At 38.4% G+C, this 25,000-nt stretch overlaps 1 protein-coding gene across 17 annotated transcripts in view; it reads left to right on the forward strand.

Annotated features, from left to right (window-relative positions):
* Positions 1–25,000, forward strand: part of jakmip3 (Janus kinase and microtubule interacting protein 3) — an 82,006-nt gene that overhangs the window by 43,069 nt on the left and 13,937 nt on the right. For 7 of the 17 annotated variants that reach the window (XM_072666857.1, XM_072666853.1, XM_072666854.1 and 4 more), the window contains 8 exons: positions 6,466–6,657; positions 12,001–12,120; positions 13,407–13,553; positions 17,058–17,189; positions 19,376–19,411; positions 24,560–24,631; positions 24,791–24,907; positions 24,997–25,000. The exon at positions 24,997–25,000 is cut by the window's right edge and continues 125 nt beyond it. In XM_072666857.1, coding sequence (XP_072522958.1) covers positions 6,466–6,657; positions 12,001–12,120; positions 13,407–13,553; positions 17,058–17,189; positions 19,376–19,411; positions 24,560–24,631; positions 24,791–24,907; positions 24,997–25,000 — 820 coding nt within the window. The remainder of the gene's footprint in view (positions 1–6,465; positions 6,658–12,000; positions 12,121–13,406; positions 13,554–17,057; positions 17,190–19,375; positions 19,412–24,559; positions 24,632–24,790; positions 24,908–24,996) is intronic. The other 10 variants (XM_072666855.1, XM_072666856.1, XM_072666861.1 and 7 more) reach the window with 3 other exon arrangements.

Below are 25,000 nucleotides of genomic sequence, written 5' to 3' on the forward strand. Positions count from 1 at the left end.
GTTGTATGGTCATATCGTATTCAAAGTCAATGCAGTCTGAAGTAGGCTACTGCTGTGGACACCAATCATAAGGCAGCCAGCTATGCCAACCCAGTATTCCAACAGGCCATTTATTGTTATGTAGAGCTATTTAGAGCAGAGCTAGGTAACTGGCTATCCAACACAACACAGAAAGGTCAAAGTGTTGTGGTACACCATATCCAAAGAAGAATAGAAACTGTGTCTGTGGTTGAAGGCACTAAATAATAAAAAAAAGTCTTCCCAAACTTCCTCTTGCTATTTTGGGGAAACCAGCGCCGGAACACGTTTACCCAGAGTGGGGAAATGGCTTGGTTATAACGCTCCAGTGAAATGGACGCATTGGGTGCTTATGATGCCATCAGGTAGGACGTGAGCCTAAGTGCTAACCTACCCAAGAGCATCACAAGCAATTGGCCAGCTGCCAGTGCCAGCTAGCAGCATGGCCAGGATTCGAACCAGCGGTCCTCAGGTCTTAGTGACAGCACCTTTTTCAGCGCTGGACCACTCTGAGCTATTAGTGGATGTTTTAAATGTAGCGCCTTGAACCGTAGACGCAGGTCCTCAACCATAGGAGAATCGGTATGCTTACAGAACTCGTAGGAACCGTTCATGGTTGGCTGGTGGAGGGCAAGTGACAGTCACGTGAGTCTGGGAGGAATCATGGGTGGTGTAGTCCACAGAGCCACAGTGTCCACAGAGCCAGGAGGAGTGTGACCTTGGAGTGTGACAGTTTGCTAAGAGCTAATTTAATTCCATTGCTACAGACCAGCTGAAAGTTGTTAACCAAACCCTTGTCCACTTAAAATACCTTTTTTTCAACAATTTGTATTAATGATCAGTTTTAGTTATTTTTGCCCGTCAAAAGCTCCTGACCATTTGTGTCATTTGTGGCCACTGTACTTGGTACCAATTCAGGTTATTCACTAGACTTAGATCTTTAAATGTCAGTGAAAACTAAGACAATTGGGGATATTCTAAAACTTTTGACTAGTGCTGTAAATAACAGAATGGGCTGTAATGGCTCTTTGTTTAAATCACAGCCATGGGCCCCACCCTGCAGATCTCGCTGAAGGCCCACTGTGAGTAATCTGTCTTGTTAGAGCTGTAATTTGGGAAAGGTCAGGCTAAAGATTTTCTTTGCATGTGCAAATGTGAGAAGAATGTCAAATGAAGATTATGGCTGATCGCTCTCGCTCCGGGAAGCTGAATACCATTAACCACCCAAATATAATGGACCACTGGGGACACTGTCTGTGTGTGTGTGCATGTGTATGTCTGCATACGCTTGAGAAAAAAGAAGGGACAGAGCTGAATCGGTCAGTTTTGTTCTGCTCGTAGCTGCAGCAGACTCTCCTCAGACAAAAGATCGAAGAATCTGGGGGTGGTGAGCGCTGGATCTGTATGGCCATTTTTCTGTGGGACTGAGCTACACGCTACACACACTCGCAGTGGGATCAACCCATCAAAGCTAGTCTGGCTGCCTGCTCCAGGGGCTAAAATGTCTGTGTTCCTCTAAGCTGGAGATTTTCACACTGCTCAGAGTAAGTGATTTTCTGGTGGCTGTGTTGCTGTGAAGTTTCCCCCATGTGAATTTTTGCTGTTTCTGGTGTGTCGTGTGACTGAGTTACTGGTTTTAATGGGAATGGTGATCTCAGTTATGATCATTAGAGATTTCAGATGTTATAATTCTATAATAATTCTAGTCTTTTATCAGCTCTATAAAAAGTCATGGTGGGAGTAAACAGTGAACGGTGAGGAGTAGTACTGCGGGTGATTCATCTATTGGTACAGAGAGAAGTGCAGGTGCAGGATCAGTCTGTTAGTGTAATACCGCTAGTGAAAGTGTTTCATATTGATTGATATAAACTATATATAAAACTTTAATAATGAAAATGTGTTTGCGCACTGACGGCATGGTAGCATCTCTACATAAGCCTTATAGATAGAACCACCAGAGAGAGTCTGGAGCCTTCCTGGAATCACTGAACTCAAGTCAGGAATACCTCCCGGACAGGGCGCCAGTCCATTGCAGGGTAGGGTTAAAACAACAATCAGTTATTTTGCTTATTTCCATAAAATAATTCTGTAATATATTTAGACAATTAAGAATTAATTTCTTGTTTTTTCCATTTCTTCTAATCAAAGGACTGACAGTAAGATTCCTGGGCTGAAAGTAGTAGATATACTATACTGCAGTATACTACACTGTATTTATCTGCACTATACTATACTATTCTTCAATACACTATATTAAACAATATTATACGACCTTATACTGCACTGCACTATTACATACCACATTACAATATACTATACTGCTATACATTACACTATACGCCATTATACTTTTCTATACAATACAATATTATACTAGTCTTTACTATACTACACTTAACTTCATTACACTACACTACACTATTACATACTATAATATACTATCCTATACTTTACTATACTATACTACATCATAATACACTATACTTCACACCACTACGCTTTTCCATACTATACAATAATATACTTCATTACACTACATTACACTATACTACATGACACTGCACTTTACAACACTATTACATTGTACAAAATACTATCCTGTACATTACTTTACTACATTACACTACAATTTACGCCACTACACCTTTCTATACCATACAATATCATACTTCATTAGACGACATTACACTTTATTATACTACACTACAGTATACTATACTGTGCTATACTGTACTGCACTATACTATTACATACCACATTTCAATTTACTATACTACTCTACACTAAACTACACTACAGTATACTATACTGTGCTATACTATACTGCACTATACTATTACATACCACATTTCAATCTACTATACTACACTACACTAAACTACACTACAGTATACTATACTGTGCTATACTATACTGCACTATACTATTACATACCACATTTCAATTTACTATACTACACTACACTAAACTACACTACAGTATACTATACTGTGCTATACTATACTGCACTATACTATTACATACCACATTTCAATTTACTATACTACACTACACTAAACTACACTACAGTATACTATACTGTGCTATACTATACTGCACTATACTATTACATACCACATTTCAATCTACTATACTACACTACACTAAACTACACTACAGTATACTATACTGTGCTATACTATACTGCACTATACTATTACATACCACATTTCAATCTACTATACTACACTACACTAAACTACACTACAGTATACTATACTGTGCTATACTATACTGCACTATACTATTACATACCACATTTCAATCTACTATACTACACTACACTAAACTACACTACAGTATACTATACTGTGCTATACTATACTGCACTATACAATTACATACCACATTTCAATCTACTATACTACACTACACTAAACTACACTACAGTATACTATACTGTGCTATACTATACTGCACTATACTATTACATACCACATTTCAATCTACTATACTACACTACACTAAACTACACTACAGTATACTATACTGTGCTATACTATACTGCACTATACTATTACATACCACATTTCAATCTACTATACTACACTACACTAAACTACACTACAGTATACTATACTGTGCTATACTATACTGCACTATACTATTACATACCACATTTCAATTTACTATACTACACTACACTAAACTACACTACAGTATACTATACTGTGCTATACTATACTGCACTATACTATTACATACCACATTTCAATCTACTATACTACACTACACTAAACTACACTACAGTATACTATACTGTGCTATACTATACTGCACTATACTATTACATACCACATTTCAATTTACTATACTACACTACACTAAACTACACTACAGTATACTATACTGTGCTATACTATACTGCACTATACTATTACATACCACATTTCAATCTACTGTACTACACTATACGCCATTATACTTTTCAATACAATACAATATTATACTAAGGACTTTACACTATCCTTTACTATACCACATTAAACTTAATTACACTACACTACACTATTACATACTGTAATATACCATCCTACATTTTACTATACTATACTATATTACAATACACTATACTTTACACCACTACACTTTTCCATACTATACAATATTATACTTCATTACAGCATACTACAAGACACTGCACTTTACTACACTATTATACTGTACAATATACTATCCTGTACTTTACTATTCTATACAACATTACACTACACTATACGCCACTACACCCTTCTATACTATACAATATCATACTTCATTAGACATAACACTATACTACACTACACTAAACTAAACTACAGTATACTATACTGTGCTATACCAGACTACACTTGCCTACACTGTACTACACTACACTATTACATACTACAATTTACTGTACTGTACTTTACTTTACTATACTACATTACACTACACTATGTGCCACTACACTTTTCTATACTATACAATATTATACTTCAGTACACTACATAACACTATACTACACTGTACTTTACTATACTATACTGTACAATGCTATACTTTACTACACTGCACTTTACTATACTATACTGTACAATGCTATACTTTATTACACTGCACTTTACTATACTCTACAATGCTATATATTACTACACTGTACTTTACTATACTATACTGTACAATGCTATACTTTATTTATTGTTTGTGCACAATAGCATTTAAACTGTCACCTCCAACTGAGAGGCTCGAGGTTCTATTCCTCATCTAGAGAGAATTGCCGCCTCTGTACCACACACACACACACACACACACACACACACACACACACACACACTCACACACACATACACACACCCTGTTATTTCGACAAGAGAGCACACACACACACACACACCCTGCTATACCAGTTCGAGTTTTCGGTGGGTAATCAATAGTGTAATAATGTTGCAGTAGGGTAATATTTACACATAACTGTGGTGGGGAACATAATCAATCCTAATCATGGTGCTCTCTTAAAAGGGTTTGCTCATTGATGCTCAAAATAGACTTTTTACTTCAGATAAAAGGAATACCACAAAAAGACCACCCTCCTCAGTGAATACGTTTAGATTCACATTATAAATGGTTATTAATTTGAACATAAAATCATTAATAAGCAGTATTTGACAGGGAACAGATACTGTCTGCTAAATGCCGTAAATGTTATATGCTAGAACAGCCTATTTGTAAGGTGTCCTAATTAATAATCACTAATAACCCACTTTTAACCCTTTCTAATCCTAGGCATAGTCATATTTTGAAAAAGTGGTACCAGGAAAAAGGCATCAAACTGTCACTAGGGTGGTGCTTTGCTTATTACTGGGTTGGTACCCTCAAGGGCACATCTTCAGTACCCTCAGTTAGATAAGATAAGATAAGATAGTCCTTTATTAGTCCCGCAGTGGGGAAATTCTCAACATTAGGGAACATAAATGGAGCGTATTTCTTTTTTTTTTAAGCTGCATTGCTCCCATACAGCTTTTTTCTAAATATTAAATCAAATCAAATTTATGTGTATATCACTTTTTTTAACTGGTATTGTTACAAAGTAGCTTTACACAATCAGTAATTAGTAAATAGACTAGAAATCCCTAGAAACACCCCCTGTGAGCAAGCCAAAGGCAACAGTGGCAAAAAAAACCTCCCTCAGAGCTGGAGGAACAAACCTTGGGAGGAGCCAAGACAAGGGGGACCCATCTATACTCCTCTGGTCAGAACGGTTTCTACCAGAAGACTCTGGAGACATGAGGGCACTGAATAGTTAATGTCATTTTGACAGATAATTAGATGGGAACAATGTTAGCAAGTTAAAACTGTGGATTGTCTTTGGCGTAGGCCCGTCGTCAGCCCAGGTCTTGCAACATTGGAACTCTCACAGACCCTGTCGATCTTAGAGATCTTAGAGCCGTCTGGACCAAATAGGTGGCGGAGGGGAGGAAGGAGGGAGAGACTTGACGTCACTTCTGAAAGCAGCAAAAAAAAGTGCTTTTAACACAGCTGGTGATTGGCTGAAGAAAAGTGACGCTACATTAGAGTCCACTGGTAGATTCGCTAGAGCTTCTATTTATAAATTATTGATAAAAGTCAACATATGTGCAAAATAATCATAATTTAGTATGGCTAATATAATCATAGTAATGATGGTAATGATGGTTAATGGTGGTAGTAATAATAATAGGAGGGTGGGCTATTAAAACTATTTTTAGAAGTATTTATTTATTATTAATTAATTGTTTGTTATGAATAAATAACTGTATGTTTATTCGTTTTGGTTGCAATACGCCATTAATTATCATCATATCGTCAAAAATTATGTCATTATTGGTCCAGACGTTAAATATGGGTGCATCCCCAGTGTTTGTGTGTATGTGTGTGTGTGACTGTGTGTGACTGTGTTCTGTCCTGTAGATGGATGAGATAAAGGTTAAAGAGCGGGCTGTGATCAGTCTGGAGAGGGAGTTGGGGGTGCAGGCGGGCCATGCGCAGCGGCTGCAGCAGCAGAAGCAGGCCGTAACCGATCAACTGAATCTGCTCAGCCCCAAGAGAGAGGGCCCCAATTCAGCCGGTGCAGGAGACACAGCAGAGAGCACAGCTAACACTGTAAGCAAACCTCACTCGCTCGTCTAACCTCACTCGCCCGTCCAACTTCCCTCCTGCTTCTCTGATCTCACCTGATCGCCTGATCTCACCCACCAGCACTCGTCCCACGACACATGTTCCTGGCTCGCTGATGAAGGTTGCTCCTACCTGCTGTCCAAGACTCTACTTAGTTTTTCCTCTTTAAAGCCTCAGTCCTCTGTCTGTGATGAAAGAGACTCCCAACTATTTATTAGACTTTAAAAATATAATAATACATGTACTTTTATGTGTTTTGCAACTGAAGTCTTAAAATATTTTACAAATATTAATTCTAAAACAAAGTAAAATGTCACTTGTGATATTCAGGTGCTTCTCAGTAAGTCATTCTTTTATGATTAGCTAGAAATGTGCTACTATTTGCTATTAAGTTATTAAAGTAATTTCTTTTCTGAAAAGTTATTTTTTTTTTAGTAAAATATTTGTTTATAAATAAATAAATTTGATAATTTGATAAATTTGAAGTTTAGCAGTTGAATAGCAGAATTTAGGTGGTAAATGAACTACTAGTATTTATACTATATAAAGTAGAAATAATAGATATCTAACATGTAAAAGGCCACAACTTAGGATAAATTGGGTGTTTTTTCTGTGTGTAATCAAGCTACCTTTTATAATAGTGTTACATTTGTCAGCTCATCTGATTTCCCTGATGAGATCTATAAATAATTCTGTATATATTTATTTGAATTTACTATAATATTAGTGCTTTTCCAAATAAATCAACATTTTTGCATACACTGTAAAATATTTAAAGTCAGGTCAACTTGACACATTGCAGTAACTGCTGTACAGGCCAGTTAGAGAAATCTATGATCTCCTCAGACTTGATGAGCAGCAGTTAGACCGTAGGGCCGGTCCAGAGCTGTGAAATTACACCACATAAAAACACAGTTCTTAGAAAATGTACCTTTCCCTTCTTTCTTGGACACAGAAATGTAAAAGGTTTCACAGCTCTAGAGTGGAGCAGCTGTCTAACTGCCTACTTGTAAAGAGATGGAGGGGGGGGGGCAGGTTTGAATCCTGGCAACACCACAACCCTCAGTGGTCAGGAATCTGAGAATAGGAAGGCCATCCACCATGTGATAGAGGGAGGTATAACCTGCAAATGGGAATATACAGTAAAGGGATTGAAGGGCGGAGCCACAGACTAAACGAGTGATGCAGAAGTTAAACGTGAGATAAGAGTCACTATCTATCATTTTACTTTGGCCTAACTTTACATTTTTTACAGTGTAGTTCTGTATAACTACTTACATTTTCCACCTTTGCGATGGTGCATACCCCTCCTTATTGGTGCTTTAAGAGTCGAGCTTGACCAGCCCCACACTTCTCCAAGCAGCAGATTATGACAGTGGAGGCTGGCTTTGGGAGACAAGCTGTAGAGCTGGAGCTGCAGTAGCATCACTCTTGAGTGAAGAGTCTTGAGGTAAAAAGGTAAAAGTGTTAGTTCAGCATGTAGGAGCACTTTCATCACAACCTGCTTTCGCTATTATTTATGAGAGGCCGTCCACTCTCGATGACTTTTCAACTAGTTCAGGAGTAAAACGCTTGCCTGTACCTTCGCTGTTTGCTTCATTGCTGGCTTCGCTTTTAGTAGTTGCGCTACACTTGCTAGGCACTCGCATTTGCTGCTGCTGATTCTTTGGATTCCTATTTTTATCAAAGCTTGTTCATGTTCTGTTCTTTAAGCAGGAAGTAATCTTCATGTTTTTCTTTGCTGTCAATTTTTTGATCCAAATATCTGAAGAATTCTTTGGGAATTCCTCCAGCACATTACGGAAATGTGCATTAATGGACTTATACACTTATGAATTATACACAGGGTACTGACCTTAACACTGAACAGTTATCCCATTTCTTTGTGGGCATTACAATTATGTCATCATTCAGTGTGATATAGTATGACCTGTGAGAATCCGTACAGTAGAACAGTGCTGATGAGGGCATGTTGGTTTAACAAGCTTATATTGCTGTAACTGTGATATTCAAACCTCTCAGCTGATTTTTGTAAATTACAGATGGTTCTATATTCTATATATCTATAATAAATGTAACAAATATTAAATGTGAAGGATAAGAGTGGTTGCAGTACAGCTATACACTGCTGCTATATGGGTTATGGGTATTTATTCTATTACTTACTTATTTTGTAGAAGTGAATTGTTTCTTCTATTCAGTTATTTACTCAAAGCACTATATATATATATATATCTCATTATTTTACAGCACCTCCTTTATATGAATATATTTTCATTGTCTATCAAACTAAACTTGACCCACAGTCTAAAGCTGTGTTGCAACCATCCAACCATATATCAAAGATTTACTGAACTATTAAAAATAGTTAATTTTAGTAAATCTAAATAAAATATCAAATATTTTTGTGTTAAAATCTTACAAGATTTTTATCAGCTTTAAAAGTATTGAACAAATTGCAGAACTTTCCTCTCTAAATTCTAATTGGCCATAATGTGATAAGACACAACCAATAACAAAGACCTTTTATTTTGACATGCTCTTAAGAAATGGTGTTTAGGGGATCAGGGTATTGCATTCTTAAGAGGACCCCAAATGACCTTTATGGTGCAGTGCCAAGGTCAGTAATAGGTCAGAATAAAAGGTCATAGATTTACACATAGGTTACATAGGTTTTTCATTGTTATAAAAATGTTTAGTTGATTTTTTACAATGGCCAGTTTTAAAAAAGGTTTTTAGTGGTAGTAAATATTTTACAATATAATATATTTTTTTAAGTTAAACCTGTGAAGTAATTACAAATATGAACAAATATTAGGGATGTCCTGATCTGATCCAAGTATATTTTAATGGATCAGATTTGGACTATTTTAAGCCTGATCATTTTTAGATCCTTTGTTTTTACCACTGTGTTCTCGCAGAATGACTTCTGGTTATTTAGGCACCAATGCTGGACATTACTCCCAGCCCAGTGAGGAGTGTTCTCAGATGGTAATAGATCAGTATAGAATCTGCAGTGTGGAACCAGGTCCCCAAAAAATAGGAAGAGCCCTGAAAGTCTCTCTCCTGGTCAGGCTTTCTTATGCTCTTTTATGGTGAGAGCTCCCCTGGTGGCCATTTACAGGACTACATACTGCAACACTTCTAGTCTAGGCTCGGAAGACTAAAGGTTTTCCAAAGAACCATAATACCAGGTCAGGTTAAGCAGGGATGGACAATGGGGGCCAGAGTCCAGCACAGCTAGCTGATTGCCCTGCTCTAACAGACATACTAAGCCTGGCAATTAACAGATGAGGTGCATCAGGTCTGCTCGAGCAGGAAAAGCACAAAACTGTGCACGTATCCCAAGCCGTCCAGGACCTGAGTTGTCCACCGCTGTTATAAAGGCTGTCCTAACCCCTTAAAGTTGTTATGCCTGTGCATCTCACTGCTTCACTCATGGCTGAGAGGTTTGCTAATTCATGCATTGTATGTTTTCTTGTACCCTCTTCCTCACCTGGGTTTTCTCACTTGAACACACTTTTAGAGCAATTACTTAATGCTTTCAATACAGATTGTCTCCTGCACCTACTGAATACTACTGAGCTATCAAGGGCATTTTTAATATCCGGCATTATCTCATCTATAGAGCTCAGTGAATGTGATAGCTTGTACCTTTCTGTTGTTATAAATGCCTTGCTAATTGATTCAGGTATGATCACATTCATATGCATATTCTTTTCTGAACATATCTGGATGTTTGATTTTCTGAATCTTCTACTCTACAGCTTAATTGTTTCCTCTACGGGTTTGTCTATTACTGGGACCTGGACCCGGGTTATCAATGCATTGTTATGTTGAGATATCCATCATATTTATTTATTAATTTAAAATTGAATGGTTTTCAGTTGGGCTGTTGGTGGGCTTTGTTAATGTAAAGCTGCTTTTTCATCTCATCTGTAGTGTAGAAGAGCTGCAGGCGTTTTGTGCATGCTGGAGAGTGCTAACTATGTGAAATTGCACCTATTCGGTGGCGCACATACACACTGAACATCTTATGCAGGCCTTCAGGCATGCACACACATCATATATCACATACAGTACAGAGTCCACCCCCTCCCCCCAATAATCTTACACTGGGGCAGCCTGCAATATTCACACATTTTCAGACTTTACGCTTTGCACTTCCACACAGCCGAGTGTTATTAAAAGCCGAAGTTGCTGAAGGCTGCAGGTGACGATGGATTCGCTCCCTGTGGTCTGTCAGTGCTGTCGAATGTACATATCTTAGGCTCTTAACCTTTTAAGTGTCTTTTTTCATGCTGGTTGGGTTCTTCTTATACTGTTCGTCCCATTAGAAGTGCAGTCTGGATTGGATTTGTTTGTTACAATACACACTATGTGTCCGAATGTTAGTGGACACCCCTTCTAATGAATGCATTCAGCTACTTTACGTTGCACCCTTTGCTGACACAGCTTGTCTAGTCCCTGTAGAGAAGCACTGCCAACAGCATAGGACTCTCTGGAGCAATATGAATCTTTTGGCACCATGCTGCCTAATGCCAGGCGAAGGCATAAGAGGGGTAAAAAGCCCCCCAGCATTGAGCTGTGGAGCAGTGGAAGAACTGTGGTCTCTGGAATGATGGATGGTGCACTTTTTGAGATCACCCAACATCTAACCTCACTAATGCTCTTGTCACTGAATGTAATCAGATCCTCATAACAAAATAGAGTAGTAATGATAATAGACACTGAACTGCAGGAAAACCCACTTCAGGAACAGATTAGTCAGTAATTTGTCAGAGGGTTTGTGTCGTACTTTAGTTACGAACCTTTGGGAAACATTCATTAATTACCGAACATTCTTAAAAACTAGTTCCCAAAGTATTTTATTTTGAGTTATGAAGCTTTTGGGAAACTCACCCCTGATCCTTAAGACACCAGGGCTAATCTTTTGCTGCTCACTTTACTAAACATTATTGGTTCTTGGCCCTTGAGACACTATGAAGTTCACAGTACAGAGGGTAGGCTTCACCACTAACTTACCAGACTGTTCATTTATCGTACACATGCATTTAAGGTGACCTCGATCCCCATTGCCATTATTCCTTCAAGTCGAGAGAAGTGATCATTATGAGGCCCCACTGAATTGCTCCTGAGCGCTTATCCCTGTTATCATTTGAAAGACATCTGTCTCCTTTGTCTTCCTTATTTGTGCTATTCCTGAGACTCAAACTGAAGTCCTCGTCTGAGCAGCTCTGGAGCGACTCAGCCAGGCCACAGTCGTTGGAGCTCTAGGTTTGACTCCTTGTTTTGGCTTCAGTTCTCTGCAGTTGGTTTGTGTTGCAGGTGCAGCAGTTGGACGAGAAGGACGCTCGTCGTTTTCAGCTGAAAATTGCTGAGCTGAGCGCCATCATTCGCAAGCTGGAGGACCGCAACGCTCTGCTCTCAGAGGAACGCAACGAGCTGGTGAGTAACCAACTCCCCCTCCAGCAAACAGAAGGCTGAATGAATTAATGTATTATTAACAAAGTGTGGAGTCAGCAGAATTGCACTGTATTACGATTGAGCACTGATGGAGGAAGGTCATGGACATCTTCGGTTTGCCAGATTTTAAGTGGTTGTTAATGGCTTGCTCACACTGTGAATCTAAATGTTGATGTTCTGATGGCATATTGGTCAATTCCAGCTTAGAAGGCCAGGGGCAGCCATGCTACTGCACCCCAGAGCTCAAAGGCCCAACAGTTGCAGGTTAGCAGATGTGGGTACTGAGCCCATAAGCCTGTGATCAATAACTCAGGGCTCTAACCACTGAGGCATCTCTCTTTCTCTCTCTTTCTCTCTCTCTCTCTCTCTCTCTCTATATATATATATATATATATATATATTCAAGATGCTAACAATCTGCTGATGCTGATACTGTAATATCAGTAAGTACAAATGGGCATTTGGGTCTTCATAAGCGTTATGTGATAGCGGCAGTATTCCTCTTGCTGGTGACATATTTTTGGCGACAAAACACCAGTAGATGATCATGTTTTCTGTCTCGGCCTGGACAGAGTCAGAGATCGATAGAAAATGTCCCATTTTAAACCTGAACCTGCCTTAAAGGTCCATATATTGTGCCAGCTACTACAGCTGTGTATTAATATTCCTCTGCTGCAGATCTGCTGTTAAGAGTTGTTAAAGGCATACCAGAAAATACTGAAGAAATGATCATGGTATCACTTGAATTGGATGGTCCATTTTAGATGCTTCTTAGTATGTATTAAATGCAGCTGTCTACCCCTAACCTTATCCTTGAATCAACTCTAAAATCACTATGCTAACATTACCTAAACCTTACATTTCACCTTAAACCTAACCCTAAATGTGTAAGATAAAAGTTAGGGGTAGAGTTAGGTGCAGAGTTACATTCAAAAGACGGTCATTTCCATTCAGCTTAGAGCATCTACGAGGCTTCTACAATGGACCATCCATTATAATCTCGCTCGTTTGGTGTGAGGTGGTCAGGATATCAACCATGTTTAATGTTTTCACAGGTTTTTAATTTTGGCTCATGCAAAGTGTGATTAGGACACTGTGAATAACCAATAGGTGAGCTCTCTCTAGCACCAAACAGGAAGCACTTTGCTGTTCCCGCACATTTAACCAGGGCCTTGTCCACATTCTATGGAGTCCCCCCCCCCCTCCCGAACAAAGGCTACATGTTAGAATGACCACTGACCACTTCATACTGACTGATTATTTCACAGCTGAAGCGGCTTCGCGAGGCTGAGAGCCAGTATAAGCCCCTACTGGATAAGAACAGACGCCTGAGTCGAAAGAATGAAGAACTTGCTCACGCTTTCAGACGCATGGAGAACAAACTACGCTTCGTCACACAGGAGAACATCGAAATGGTAATCCGCTCACAACCAGCATCTGTCTGTCTGTCTGTCTGTCTATCTATCTATCTATCTATCTATATATCTATCGGCCTGTCTGTCTATCAATCTATCTATCTATCTGTCTGTCTATCTATCTATCTATCTATCTATCTATCTATCTCTGTCTGTCTGTCTGTCTGTCTGTCAATCAATCAATCAATCAATCAATCAATCAATCAATCTATCTATCTATCTATCGTCCTGTCTGTCTGTCTATCTATCTGTCTGTCTGTCTGTCTATCTATCTATCTATCTATCTATCTATCTATCTATCGGCCTGTCTGTCTATCTATCTATCTATCTATCTATCTATCTATCTATCTATCTATCTATCTATCTATCTATCTATCGGCCTGTCTGTCTATCTATCTATCTATCTATCTATCTATCTATCTATCTATCTATCTATCTATCTATCTATCTATCGGTCTGTGTATCTATCTATCTATCTATCTATCGGCCTGTCTATCTATCTATCTATCTATCTATCTATCTATCTATCTATCTATCTATCTATCTATCTATCGGCCTGTCTGTCTGTCTATCTATCTATCTATCTATCTATCTATCTATCTATCTATCTATCTATCGGCCTGTCTATCTATCTATCTATCTATCTATCGGCCTGTCTATCTATCTATCTATCTATCTATCTATCTATCTATCTATCTATCTATCTATCTATCTATCGGCCTGTCTGTCTATCTATCTATCTATCTATCTATCTATCTATCTATCTATCTATCTATCTATCTATCTATCGGTCTATCTATCTATCTATCTATCTATCTATCTATCGGCCTGTCTATCTATCTATCTATCTATCTATCGGCCTGTCTGTCTATCTATCTATCTATCTATCTATCTATCTATCTATCTATCTATCTATCTATCTATCTATCGGCCTGTCTGTCTATCTATCTATCTATCTATCTATCTATCTATCTATCTATCGGTCTGTGTATCTATCTATCTATCTATCTATCTATCGGCCTGTCTATCTATCTATCTATCTATCTATCTATCTATCTATCTATCTATCTATCTATCTATCTATCTATCTATCTATCGGCCTGTCTGTCTGTCTATCTATCTATCTATCTATCTATCTATCTATCTATCTATCTATCTATCGGCCTGTCTGTCTATCTATCTATCTATCTATCTATCTATCTATCTATCTATCTATCGGCCTGTCTATCTATCTATCTATCTATCTATCGGCCTGTCTATCTATCTATCTATCTATCTATCTATCTATCTATCTATCTATCTATCTATCGGCCTGTCTGTCTATCTATCTATCTATCTATCTATCTATCTATCTATCTATCTATCGGCCTGTCTATCTATCTATCTATCTATCGGCCTGTCTATCTATCTATCTATCTATCTATCTATCTATCTATCTATCTATCTATCGGCCTGTCTGTCTGTCTATCTATCTATCTATCTATCTATCTATCTATCTATCTATCTATCTATCGGCCTGTCTGTCTATCTATCTATCTATCTATCTATCTATCTATCTATCTATCTATCTATCTATCTATCTATCTATCTATCTATCGGCCTGTCTGTCTGTCTATCTATCTATCTATCTATCTATCCATCCAGCCATCCATCCATCCATCCATCCATCCATCTATCTATCTATCTGTTTTTCTGTCTGTCTGTCTGTCTATCTGTCTGTCTGTCTTCCTATCAAGCTGATATCTATTTATTGTACTGCTGAGTTAAATTCAGACAGTTGTTGATTTCACTTTAGAGAATCCACAGGATGCCCCATTTGACTGGAGGACTTTATACTGTACATCTCTGTAATTGTTCAGCTTATATTGCCATGCTTAACAACACCACTGCCATGCTTAACAGATTAGCTCAGCTAACCTGTTGTGCTTTGTGTTTCTCTCACGTTTATGTTAATTGTTGTGAAACGTTTTTATCCATTTTCAGCCACACTGCACCGCCGCCACGCTAACGAGGTCTGCTTTTCTTTAGCACATGAATTTAACAGGTCCATTTGCTGTGTTCTTCAGATAAGCTCTGCAATCACATTTTCCCAAATGCAGAAGGCCTTAGCAGTTTCAGCCTTTATTGTTTTAAACATGGACTGTTTATGTGACAGGGTTGTCATGACAGGTAAACAAATTATGGGTCATTTCACCCAGCATGGCTACGGCAATTAAATGCTGCTGTTCAGATTGAGATGATTTAACACCCAGCCCATTAGATTTCCCATTCTACAGTGTATATATATCACAGGGTTCGGGTTTCACAAGGTTTAGTCTCAGTTCGTCTCCTCCTCATAATGGGTGCTGATATTTTCACTTGATAGGAGAAGGTAATTAGCTCTCTCATAGGGTATTAATCTGATATGTCGGCACTGCTCCTACTGATCTAGCTCTTCTGGATCTCTAGCATCACTGAAGTGGAGAGGATGGTTTGTAAGGTACTTTAGAGAAATGAGTCTCTGTAAATGTCTTGCTCTTCACAGATTTCTCTGCTCTAACACTCACTAATAACTCATCACATCAACACATAAATGTGGTGTGTTGGTGTGGGAAACTGTTTGTCTGTCTGTCTGTCTGTCTGTCTGTTTGTTTGTCTGTCTGTCTGTCTGTCTTTCTATCTATCTATCTATCTATCTATCTATCTGTCTGTCTGTCTGTCTGTCTGTCTGTCTGTCTATTCAACATGTTAACATTGTTAAAGTTTTTAAGTATTAAGTATTTATTTGATACTTTACCTTAATTAAATTAAATGAATTGACCTCTTGCCACAACCGCTGTGTAACGCTACATAACCCGAGTCATATTAGTGTAAAATCCTGTAGTATTAATCTACCGCCTCAGTCCACATACTTCTCTACCTTCAGATGTGGCTTTTGTATCTCTCAGCGTGTCCAAAAATGCATGTGTACAACTGTCCATGGGGGGGATGCTGGAAGCATGATTTGTATTTATGACATTGGTGAAAAGCCCAGGAGCGAAAAATATTTGAACGGATCTGGTACCAGCTATTTTAATCCCAATCCAGTTCCAGGTCTTAGCACCATCTGATGACCTCAAGTCGACATTACTGGACATTACTGCTCAGCCGGCAACAGTGTGGACATTCTCATTGGATCGAGAGCATAAACTCAGATCGGATCTGGGGGCAAAATAGCCTGAACAGGGCATCCCTAGATTAGGGTCTCCTAATAAGGTCTTTTTGGCCTTAAGTGTCTAATTATCTGTTCTGCATCTTTAGTGCCTCGTTATCTCGTCTGGATGGAGCACAGGTCAGGTTAGCCTGGCAGACCTTCATCTAATGGTATGGCCTGCAGAGGCTAATTGTCCGTGCTAAGCAAACAGCATGGCATGTGCCGGCTAATTGCCGAGGCTAAGCTAACAGTGCAGTGTATGAGCTGTTCACTGCAGTGTGCTGTGTGTGTGTGTGTGTGTGTGTGTGTGTGTGTGTGTGTGTGTGTGGCAGAGGGAGAAAGTGGGGACGCTGCGCAGGCCGAGCTCTCTGAACGACCTGGATCAGAGCCAGGAGGAGAGGGAGATCGAGTTCCTGAGGCTGCAGGTCCTTGAACAGCAGAACATCATTGACGATCTGTCCAAGGTATCGCCATGACAACACCGCCCTCTGCTATTTCACCCGCGTACTCCCACACACAAACACATACACACAAACATCCCTTGTGCCTGCTGAGACTGTTACACACACACACACACACACACACAGTTATTTGCTTTCAGCTGCTACATTAATGTGAACCACTCAGAACATCGTGAGCCCTCTCGGGTTAGCAGGTACTGTTAATGAAATGTATTATTAGTACCATTATACCAAAAAAAAACACACAAACACACACACACACACACACATACAAACACACTGGCCAGTGGCTCACCATGCATATTTAATGAGGACAAAACAGCTTTTATCTGATCTGATCTGGTCTATCAATTGATTGGTCTGGCTAATTTTAGTTGGTTTCCTTCATTATTTCTTCCAACATCAAGGATATTTTATTTTGTTTGATTGCATTCAGCGATAAGAGCAATAGTAAGGTCAGGATGTTGGATAATAACCCCCCCCCCCCCCCCCCACCTCATCTCCATCTCCCCACCTTATCCCATAAGTACTATGATGATGGAGCTCCACCATCATTCCAGAGAACACAGTTTTTCCACTGCTCCACAGCTTAATGCTGAGGGGCTCTACACCCCTCTAGCCTATACCTGGCATTAGGCAGCATGGTGCCAATAGGCTCATGTTTATCTGCTCCAGAGAGTCCTATTCTATTGGCAGTACTTCTCTACAGGGACTAGACAAGCTCAAGCTCTGTGTGTGTGAATTTGCACATTTGTGTCAACTAGCTGAATGCATTCGTTAAAACGGGTGTCCATAAATATCTGGACGTGTAGTCTATCTCTACACACTTAAAAAGGTCCTTCAGGCATTCCTTATGAAGGCAGTGGTTCGCTGTATGACTGTGCCGACTTAAACAACCATTTGGTTGTGTCAAAGAATCTTAGTGCTGCAGTCATGTAAAACATTTAAAAAATATTTGTCTTTTTTACTAAAATGTGGACCTTTGATCTTATGTGAACAATTCTATGAAACACAAACCATTGACAAAAATGGCTTCAGAAATACATTTATATAATGTAATTAATATAAATGTAATTTTTCTATGAATTAGAAGCAAGTGCAGAACATCAGCTGCAGATGATCAGAACATGGTTAGAGAGGATTCTGGAGGAGCCTGTCTGTATTTAAACCTCAGATGTTTAGTCTGGTGTCCTCTTGATTGAGTTGAGGTGAGTGGTGAAGATCACCATGGCCAGATCCAAAGAGCTCTCAGAGGCCTTCAGAAACAAGGGTGTAGATGCAGATGAGTCTGGGAAGGGGTTTAAAAAGATCTCAGAAAATTAGAAATCATCCGTTCCACTGTCACTGGCTAAATCATATACCAGTGCAACAACTGCCAACATGGCCAGATCACCCCATCCTAGCAAGCCTAAGAACAGACCTCAAGATGAATACAGACGTCTCCAACTAAAATGTCATCACAGGACCTGCAGGGAGCTTTTGCCACAACTGAAGTCAGTACAGCATCTACCGTCAGACAGAGACCACACATATTTGATTTTCATGAGAGGAGGAAGCCCTTGCTGTCAAAAAATAAAACATCAGAGCAAAACTATAGTTTTTTGAGAACACCTAGAGCAATCTAGACCAAGACCCTTGTGGTAGAGACAGTTACAGGATACACTCTTTTTTGAAAATCCTTGATTTCAGGTGCCCCAATACTTTTGTACATTTAGTGTATTTAAAAATATGGGCATTTGATCCTTATTTGAACAATATTGGGAGGTGGAGGTAATACAACTAAAAAAGTCAACTAAAAATAATTAGTAAAATGCAATTAATAGAAAGATTCCTTATAAAGGCAGTGGTTCAAAGGCAATTCAAAGAACCATTTGAATGCATAATTAGTCCTTACCTGATTAAATGGTTCTTTATGTACAAGAAAAACCTCTTGTAGATGTTTCTTTATAGCATCTGTTCTGAAATCAGTACTCAATGACCCTCATACATTCCACATTTCTGCTCAATACATGTGTTACAAGCCTTGGAGCAAAATTCTGGACTGCCTGGGAGGTGCTTTATTTAACAATTTAAAATTGGTTCTGTATATCTCCAAAAAGTCTTCCACTATTGTTAAAAGCCAGAGAAAGTGTGCATAATGTCTTATCTGGACAATGTCTCTTCACATGTGTTTCACATTTGTTTTGCAGGCGTTTGAAACAGCTGGATACGTGAAGAGCGTAATAGTAAGTTATTAGAGCTGTGTGTTCAGTTCAAGCATTGTTAAGTGGAGCTGTTGAATGATTTATCATTATGCAGCAAATTCATCAATGTTGCAATACTGCTGCATAATTAAATGGTTAAGACGTAAACAGTGTCAATTCAGAGTGATTTGGAGCGAAACATTTCTAATGTTACTTACCAAGATAGAAGTGTTTACAGTGGTGGATGGACGGAACCAGGGGTTGGATTCACGAAAGTATCTTTAAAAAGACATTATTCTTATATGTGCTTTTTTTCTTAACTTCGTACATAAAAAGTTACGATAAATTATTGTTCCTCAAAAATGTTTATAAGAATTGTCTTAACATTTTTCTTAAGAATTGTTTTTAGGTGCAATTGATATTCCTAATAAATGTTCAATATCCAGAAGGTAAACATCTAAAATGATCAGTTTATCAGAATCAGAAATACTTAATTGATCCCAGGAGGGAAATCGCAGTTATTACAGTTGCAACCGTTTGTGTAAGAATAAACGCTCATTTTAACACTTATTTTATACAATAAAATACATTTAGAACAAAGAGAGAAAAAGAATTAAGAAACAATGTACACATATATATATATATATAAAAATTATATAAATATAGTAAAGTGGCATAGTGGTAATAACTATATAAATAATAATATATTTATAATATTTATAATATTTAAAATAATAAATATGAAAAATTATTGCACCTGAGTTGTTGCACGTATTACGTTGAATTACAGTGCTATTGTTATTTTTGCACATATGAACAGTATAATTAAAGTATTGCACAGCTGAACCATCAGTGTCACATGCTGAGGGAGGAGTTATAGAGTTTGATGGCCACGGGTAGGAATGACCTCCTGTGGCGCTCTGTGGTGCATTTTGGTGGAATGAGTATTGTACTGAATGTGCTCCTGTGTCTCATCACCATGTTGCAGAGAGGGTGTAGAATTAATGTCTAATTTAACATTTTTAAAGTAAAGGTTGTCTTAAAGTACTATTAGTGTCTAAATAAGGAAAATCTGACCTTACGCCACAATTCTCTCAATTTCCTTAGGTGGATATTTTTAACACTTTGTTTGGTTCTAATTTTAGATATTAGATATTCCCCTCCAAGCTCTGTGAAACTATACCAACAGCATTCGTACCAAGCAGCCTGTATTTTCCACCATATACTGTTAAATGTATAAGATCCTTGAAGAACTTCTGGAGTTTCTTCAATTTGAAAGTGCCTTCATGAACCTTCTATTAACCTTTTTGTTCCTAAATCTTTTCCTGAAGGTTTCCCAAAGCACCTAAAGAGGTTCTTCCAGTTTCAAATTAAAAAAAGTTCCTCAAGGATCGTATACTTTAAATACACACTGCCCTTCCCCACCCTAATCCAGCCCTTCTTATCCACAACACTGACTAGATCTTTCTTTTAAGAACATTCTTAAGAACGTCTTTGTGTTTATCTTAAGACTCTTTCTAAGCTCTATCTGAGGAAAGCCTTGAATCCAGCCACTGTAGTCTGATAGGTTTAATGCCTCTGAAAGCTGTGTCACAAAAAAAGTTATCTCACTAAATAGTTTTTGATATGTGGTCAGAACTGTATATTCATAATTATGGACACAAATGCCATTGTAATATTGGGTTTTCAATCATTTCTTTAAATCTGTTCTTTTTCTGGAGCAGAAAGAGTGACCACATGTAAGTTTAATTTAAAAGAAAAATTAAATAATTATAATTTGGTGTTTTAATTTGAGTTTTAATTTTGGATTTTCAGAAAATCAACATGGGCAGATGGCAGCTTCTCTGTGCCCACATAAAAAGCGCTAGCTTAACATCACTCATTATAATAATTACACACAATTAGACAGTATGATGGGAATGTCCATTGAGCTCAGTGTATATCTTTATTAACTGTAAGTTTACACAAGTTAGCCTGGTGCCAAAGTTCCCTGGTGCAATTTATTAACAACTGCAAATCTACAGCTGCAAAAGATCATCAGTTAAAAAAAATAGATGTAGGTACAAGTTATTGGGAGTTCTGGGAGGCCAAGGTCTGGAAGAAGGCCCAAACTTTTACCTCGAGTTAAGAGGAAATTAAATGCTCTGAAAAAAAAAACAAAACCCACCAAAGAACAGGCTGGACCTTGAGGCTGCTGCAACCCCAGTGGGTCACTATATGTATTTTGGGCAGTCATTCTGTCCCAGAAAAAGAGCAAGTTTAAAGAAATGATTGAAAACCCAATGTTACAATGGCATTCATGTCCATGACGAGTGTAGGAAAACATCCAACCACAACTGTATATGCCAAATAGTCCCCAATGAGAACGTATTCAGATTTGGCACTGCTTTACCATAATTAACATTAACATACCATAACACTGCATTACTCAGAAGACACATGTTGGTTCACTTGTGGTGGTGGATAGTGAATAAAATTGCAATTTTCATTATAGACATTGTGGCCCTTGGTTCCTATCACCACCACTGTTGGATTTTTCTACTATTTCATAGCAACATCTCACTCTGCATGACTTTCTTTACATCCCAAAGGCTCAATTTTGTAGGAACCTTAAAAGATTGGTGGAATTCTTCTGTAGAAACTTTGCAAATCTGTGATAGAACTGAACTAAGACATAATATCTGGCCATATGAATATTGTATTATTCAGACAATGGGCTTAAAAACACACCATAACTTTCCTATTGGGCTCGAACAAGAGCTGAATTGGGCCAGATAACATTTAGATGCAGTTGAAGCTTATGTAACATTGATGAGGGTGTGCAGACGTTTTCTCAGTCTTTTGAACCACATTGCTCTCAAAGGAAATGTTGCATAAACTGGGTAACACTTCAGCGTAGTTGTAATCAAAAGTAGACAGAACTTCATACAGAATATAAGCCGTCTAAGCCGGTCTTGACCAGCTGTGGAGATGTTTCAGCACTTCCTTTCTGAGACTTTTAGCACATTTTAACTAGAAAATAGTTCAAATGTGTTATTTAGCTCTTATTTTGTCGTATTTGCCTTGATTCATTTACATAGTACCAACATTTTCAGGACAGAAATAGCTTCAGTAATGAATTCACTACAGGAGAAGAAGTGTGAATGTTGTGGGCCTTCTTTCTTTTCTCTAAGGATGAATAACATTTGCATCAGAAATGCTCAGATGTTAAACGTGTGCATGTTTGTTGGGAAAACGAGTCACGCTACATATTCATTATTTATAGACAGCTTTCATAGACAGTTTCTGAAGTGACAAACCACCTTTATTCATATTAGTAGGGGCAGATTTAGATTTTTCGGGTTGGAAAAGGGTTCACTTGAAATAAGTAGCTAAACACAGTTGATACATGGCGCTTTTAAATATTAACATAGAATCTGAAAGTGTTGCCAAAGGGCTGCAGTTGTTACTATTTAAGATTTTTGTGAACAATATGCATTTGTTCTTCAAAAGCCTCTACTGTCAGCAATTCTTAATTACATCGTGTCAAAATTTAATGGCGAATGGACCAATAGAAATGCTCCAAAATTACCTGGAATCTTTACTTTTTACATTTACTTCAATTGAAAATTAAGGAGGGTTTTCCTTCTCCTGTAAAATTGAAGGTTTAGATTTTTTTAATATATCTTGTGCCGTATTTGTGATCTAGTCTGAAATATCTGATGCTCTCCAATGAAAAACATCTCCAGAATGGTGACAAAAGGACTCTTAACTCTAAATGGAAGTCAATGTAATATGAGATTTTTACCCAAAGTATAAAGCAGATACAGGGTTCAAACCATGGATAAAAATTAAAATGGACAAAAGTGGAGATGGATTACAATATATCTTGAGATTTCTGTCATAACAAGAAGTATATTACAACCTGTTTGAATATCTTTGTAGTTCTAGACAGCTATTATATACGTCTAGCTGCCCTTTACAAGTTTTTATAAAGTATTATAGCAACTTAATAATGTAGCAATTGAAACCATTTGGATATCTAGTTTGGAGGGGAGAGCAGGGTATACCTTATTTGGGTTTATAATGTATCAAATTCAGCAACTACCATTTGTAAAACACTCAGCTGAAAACATACTGAGGGGAGATGTTAAAATAAAGTATATCTTATATATAGCCATATAAAAATTTAGGACATCCCTTGAACACCTTAACGTATTTAAACTGCTGGACATTAGATCTCCATTTGAAGAATATTGAGATGGAGATAATACAACTCAAAACACAGAACTGAAGAAATGTATTTAATAAAAAGTCATTAATAAAATCTACACCGATGGGCGTGGTGGTCTCAAAATGAGGGGTGTTCAGGTCAATTTCTGGAGCTCCACTGACTGAAAACAGCTGTTGCTATCTTGGCAGTGAATTGTCATCACAGGCGTGTGCAGCCCAATGCTCGTACCCCCCACGCTTCACACCACTGAAATAGCAATTCGCCAAAGTCTGACCGCACCTGGCTCTTAACAGGAATGACGCGTTAATGGCTTATTGGTTTATTATTGTACTTTACGCCCAAAACACACCCCTGATTATTTAAGAGACTTAGTACATGACTTTTGAGCGTTTTGAGCTGTGCAAGGCTTACCTTTCCCCGCCATTACAATAGCAAAGACACACAGACACGCCCTAAATCAAGCTGTGCAGTGCACGGTTGACAGCTCGCCTAAGATTGCTAAAATAGGACATTCAGTCTCATTGTTGAAGTGAGTGGTGAAGATCACCATGACCAGATCCAAAGAGCTCTCTGAGGCCTTCAGACAGAAGGTTGTAGATGCAGATTAGTCTGGGAAGAGGTTAGAAATCAGTTGTTCCACCGTCCTCTAAATCATTTACAAGGGAAACAACTACCAGCATGGCCAGGTCAGGCCATCCTAGCAAGTTCAGCCCAAGAGCAGAACCACAGGATGAGTAAAGAAGTCTCCAACAAACCTAAAATTACATTACAGGATCTGCAGGTAGCTCGTTCCACAGCTGAGTCAAAGTACAGCATCAGAAAGAGACTTGATATTTGATATTTATGGGAGACGTTCAAAGAGGAGACCCTTGCTGTCCAAAAACAATTGGTCTGATTGTACTTTTATACTTAAGAACTACTTAATATTGCAAAGCTGTTGGGAAACTCATCCCTGGTCCTGCTTTTCTGTCTTTTAGGAGAGAGATATGCTGCTGAGGTACAGGAGGCAAGACCCGATACGGAGGAGGAGAAGCTTAAAGGCTTGTAAGGTACCAAAGCCGCAGTCGCTGTGCTGTAATTCAGGATCACAGATGTTGGGCAGATTGCTTCATCACTACTTTCCTTTCTTATGTCTTTAAATGCTGCATTTTAACACATGAACCTGCGTCTCAGTCATTTTCTCTCTGACGTCCCTCTCTGCTCTGCAGCCAGTGGTTGAGACGTTCTACGGCTATGACGAAGAAGGCTCTATAGACTCGGATGGCTCATCCATATCCTACCATACAGACCGAACACCCTGCACCCCAGACGATGATCTAGAGGAGGTGGGTGCATCTGTGCGCTCGTCTCTGTGTGATTGTGTGTGTATGGTTACTTACGCTGGTATGGTGTGTGTGTGTGTGTGTGTGTGTAGGGTA

Source organism: Salminus brasiliensis, chromosome 22, assembly GCF_030463535.1.
Source record: "Salminus brasiliensis chromosome 22, fSalBra1.hap2, whole genome shotgun sequence".
Taxonomy (NCBI): Eukaryota; Metazoa; Chordata; class Actinopteri; order Characiformes; family Bryconidae; genus Salminus; species Salminus brasiliensis.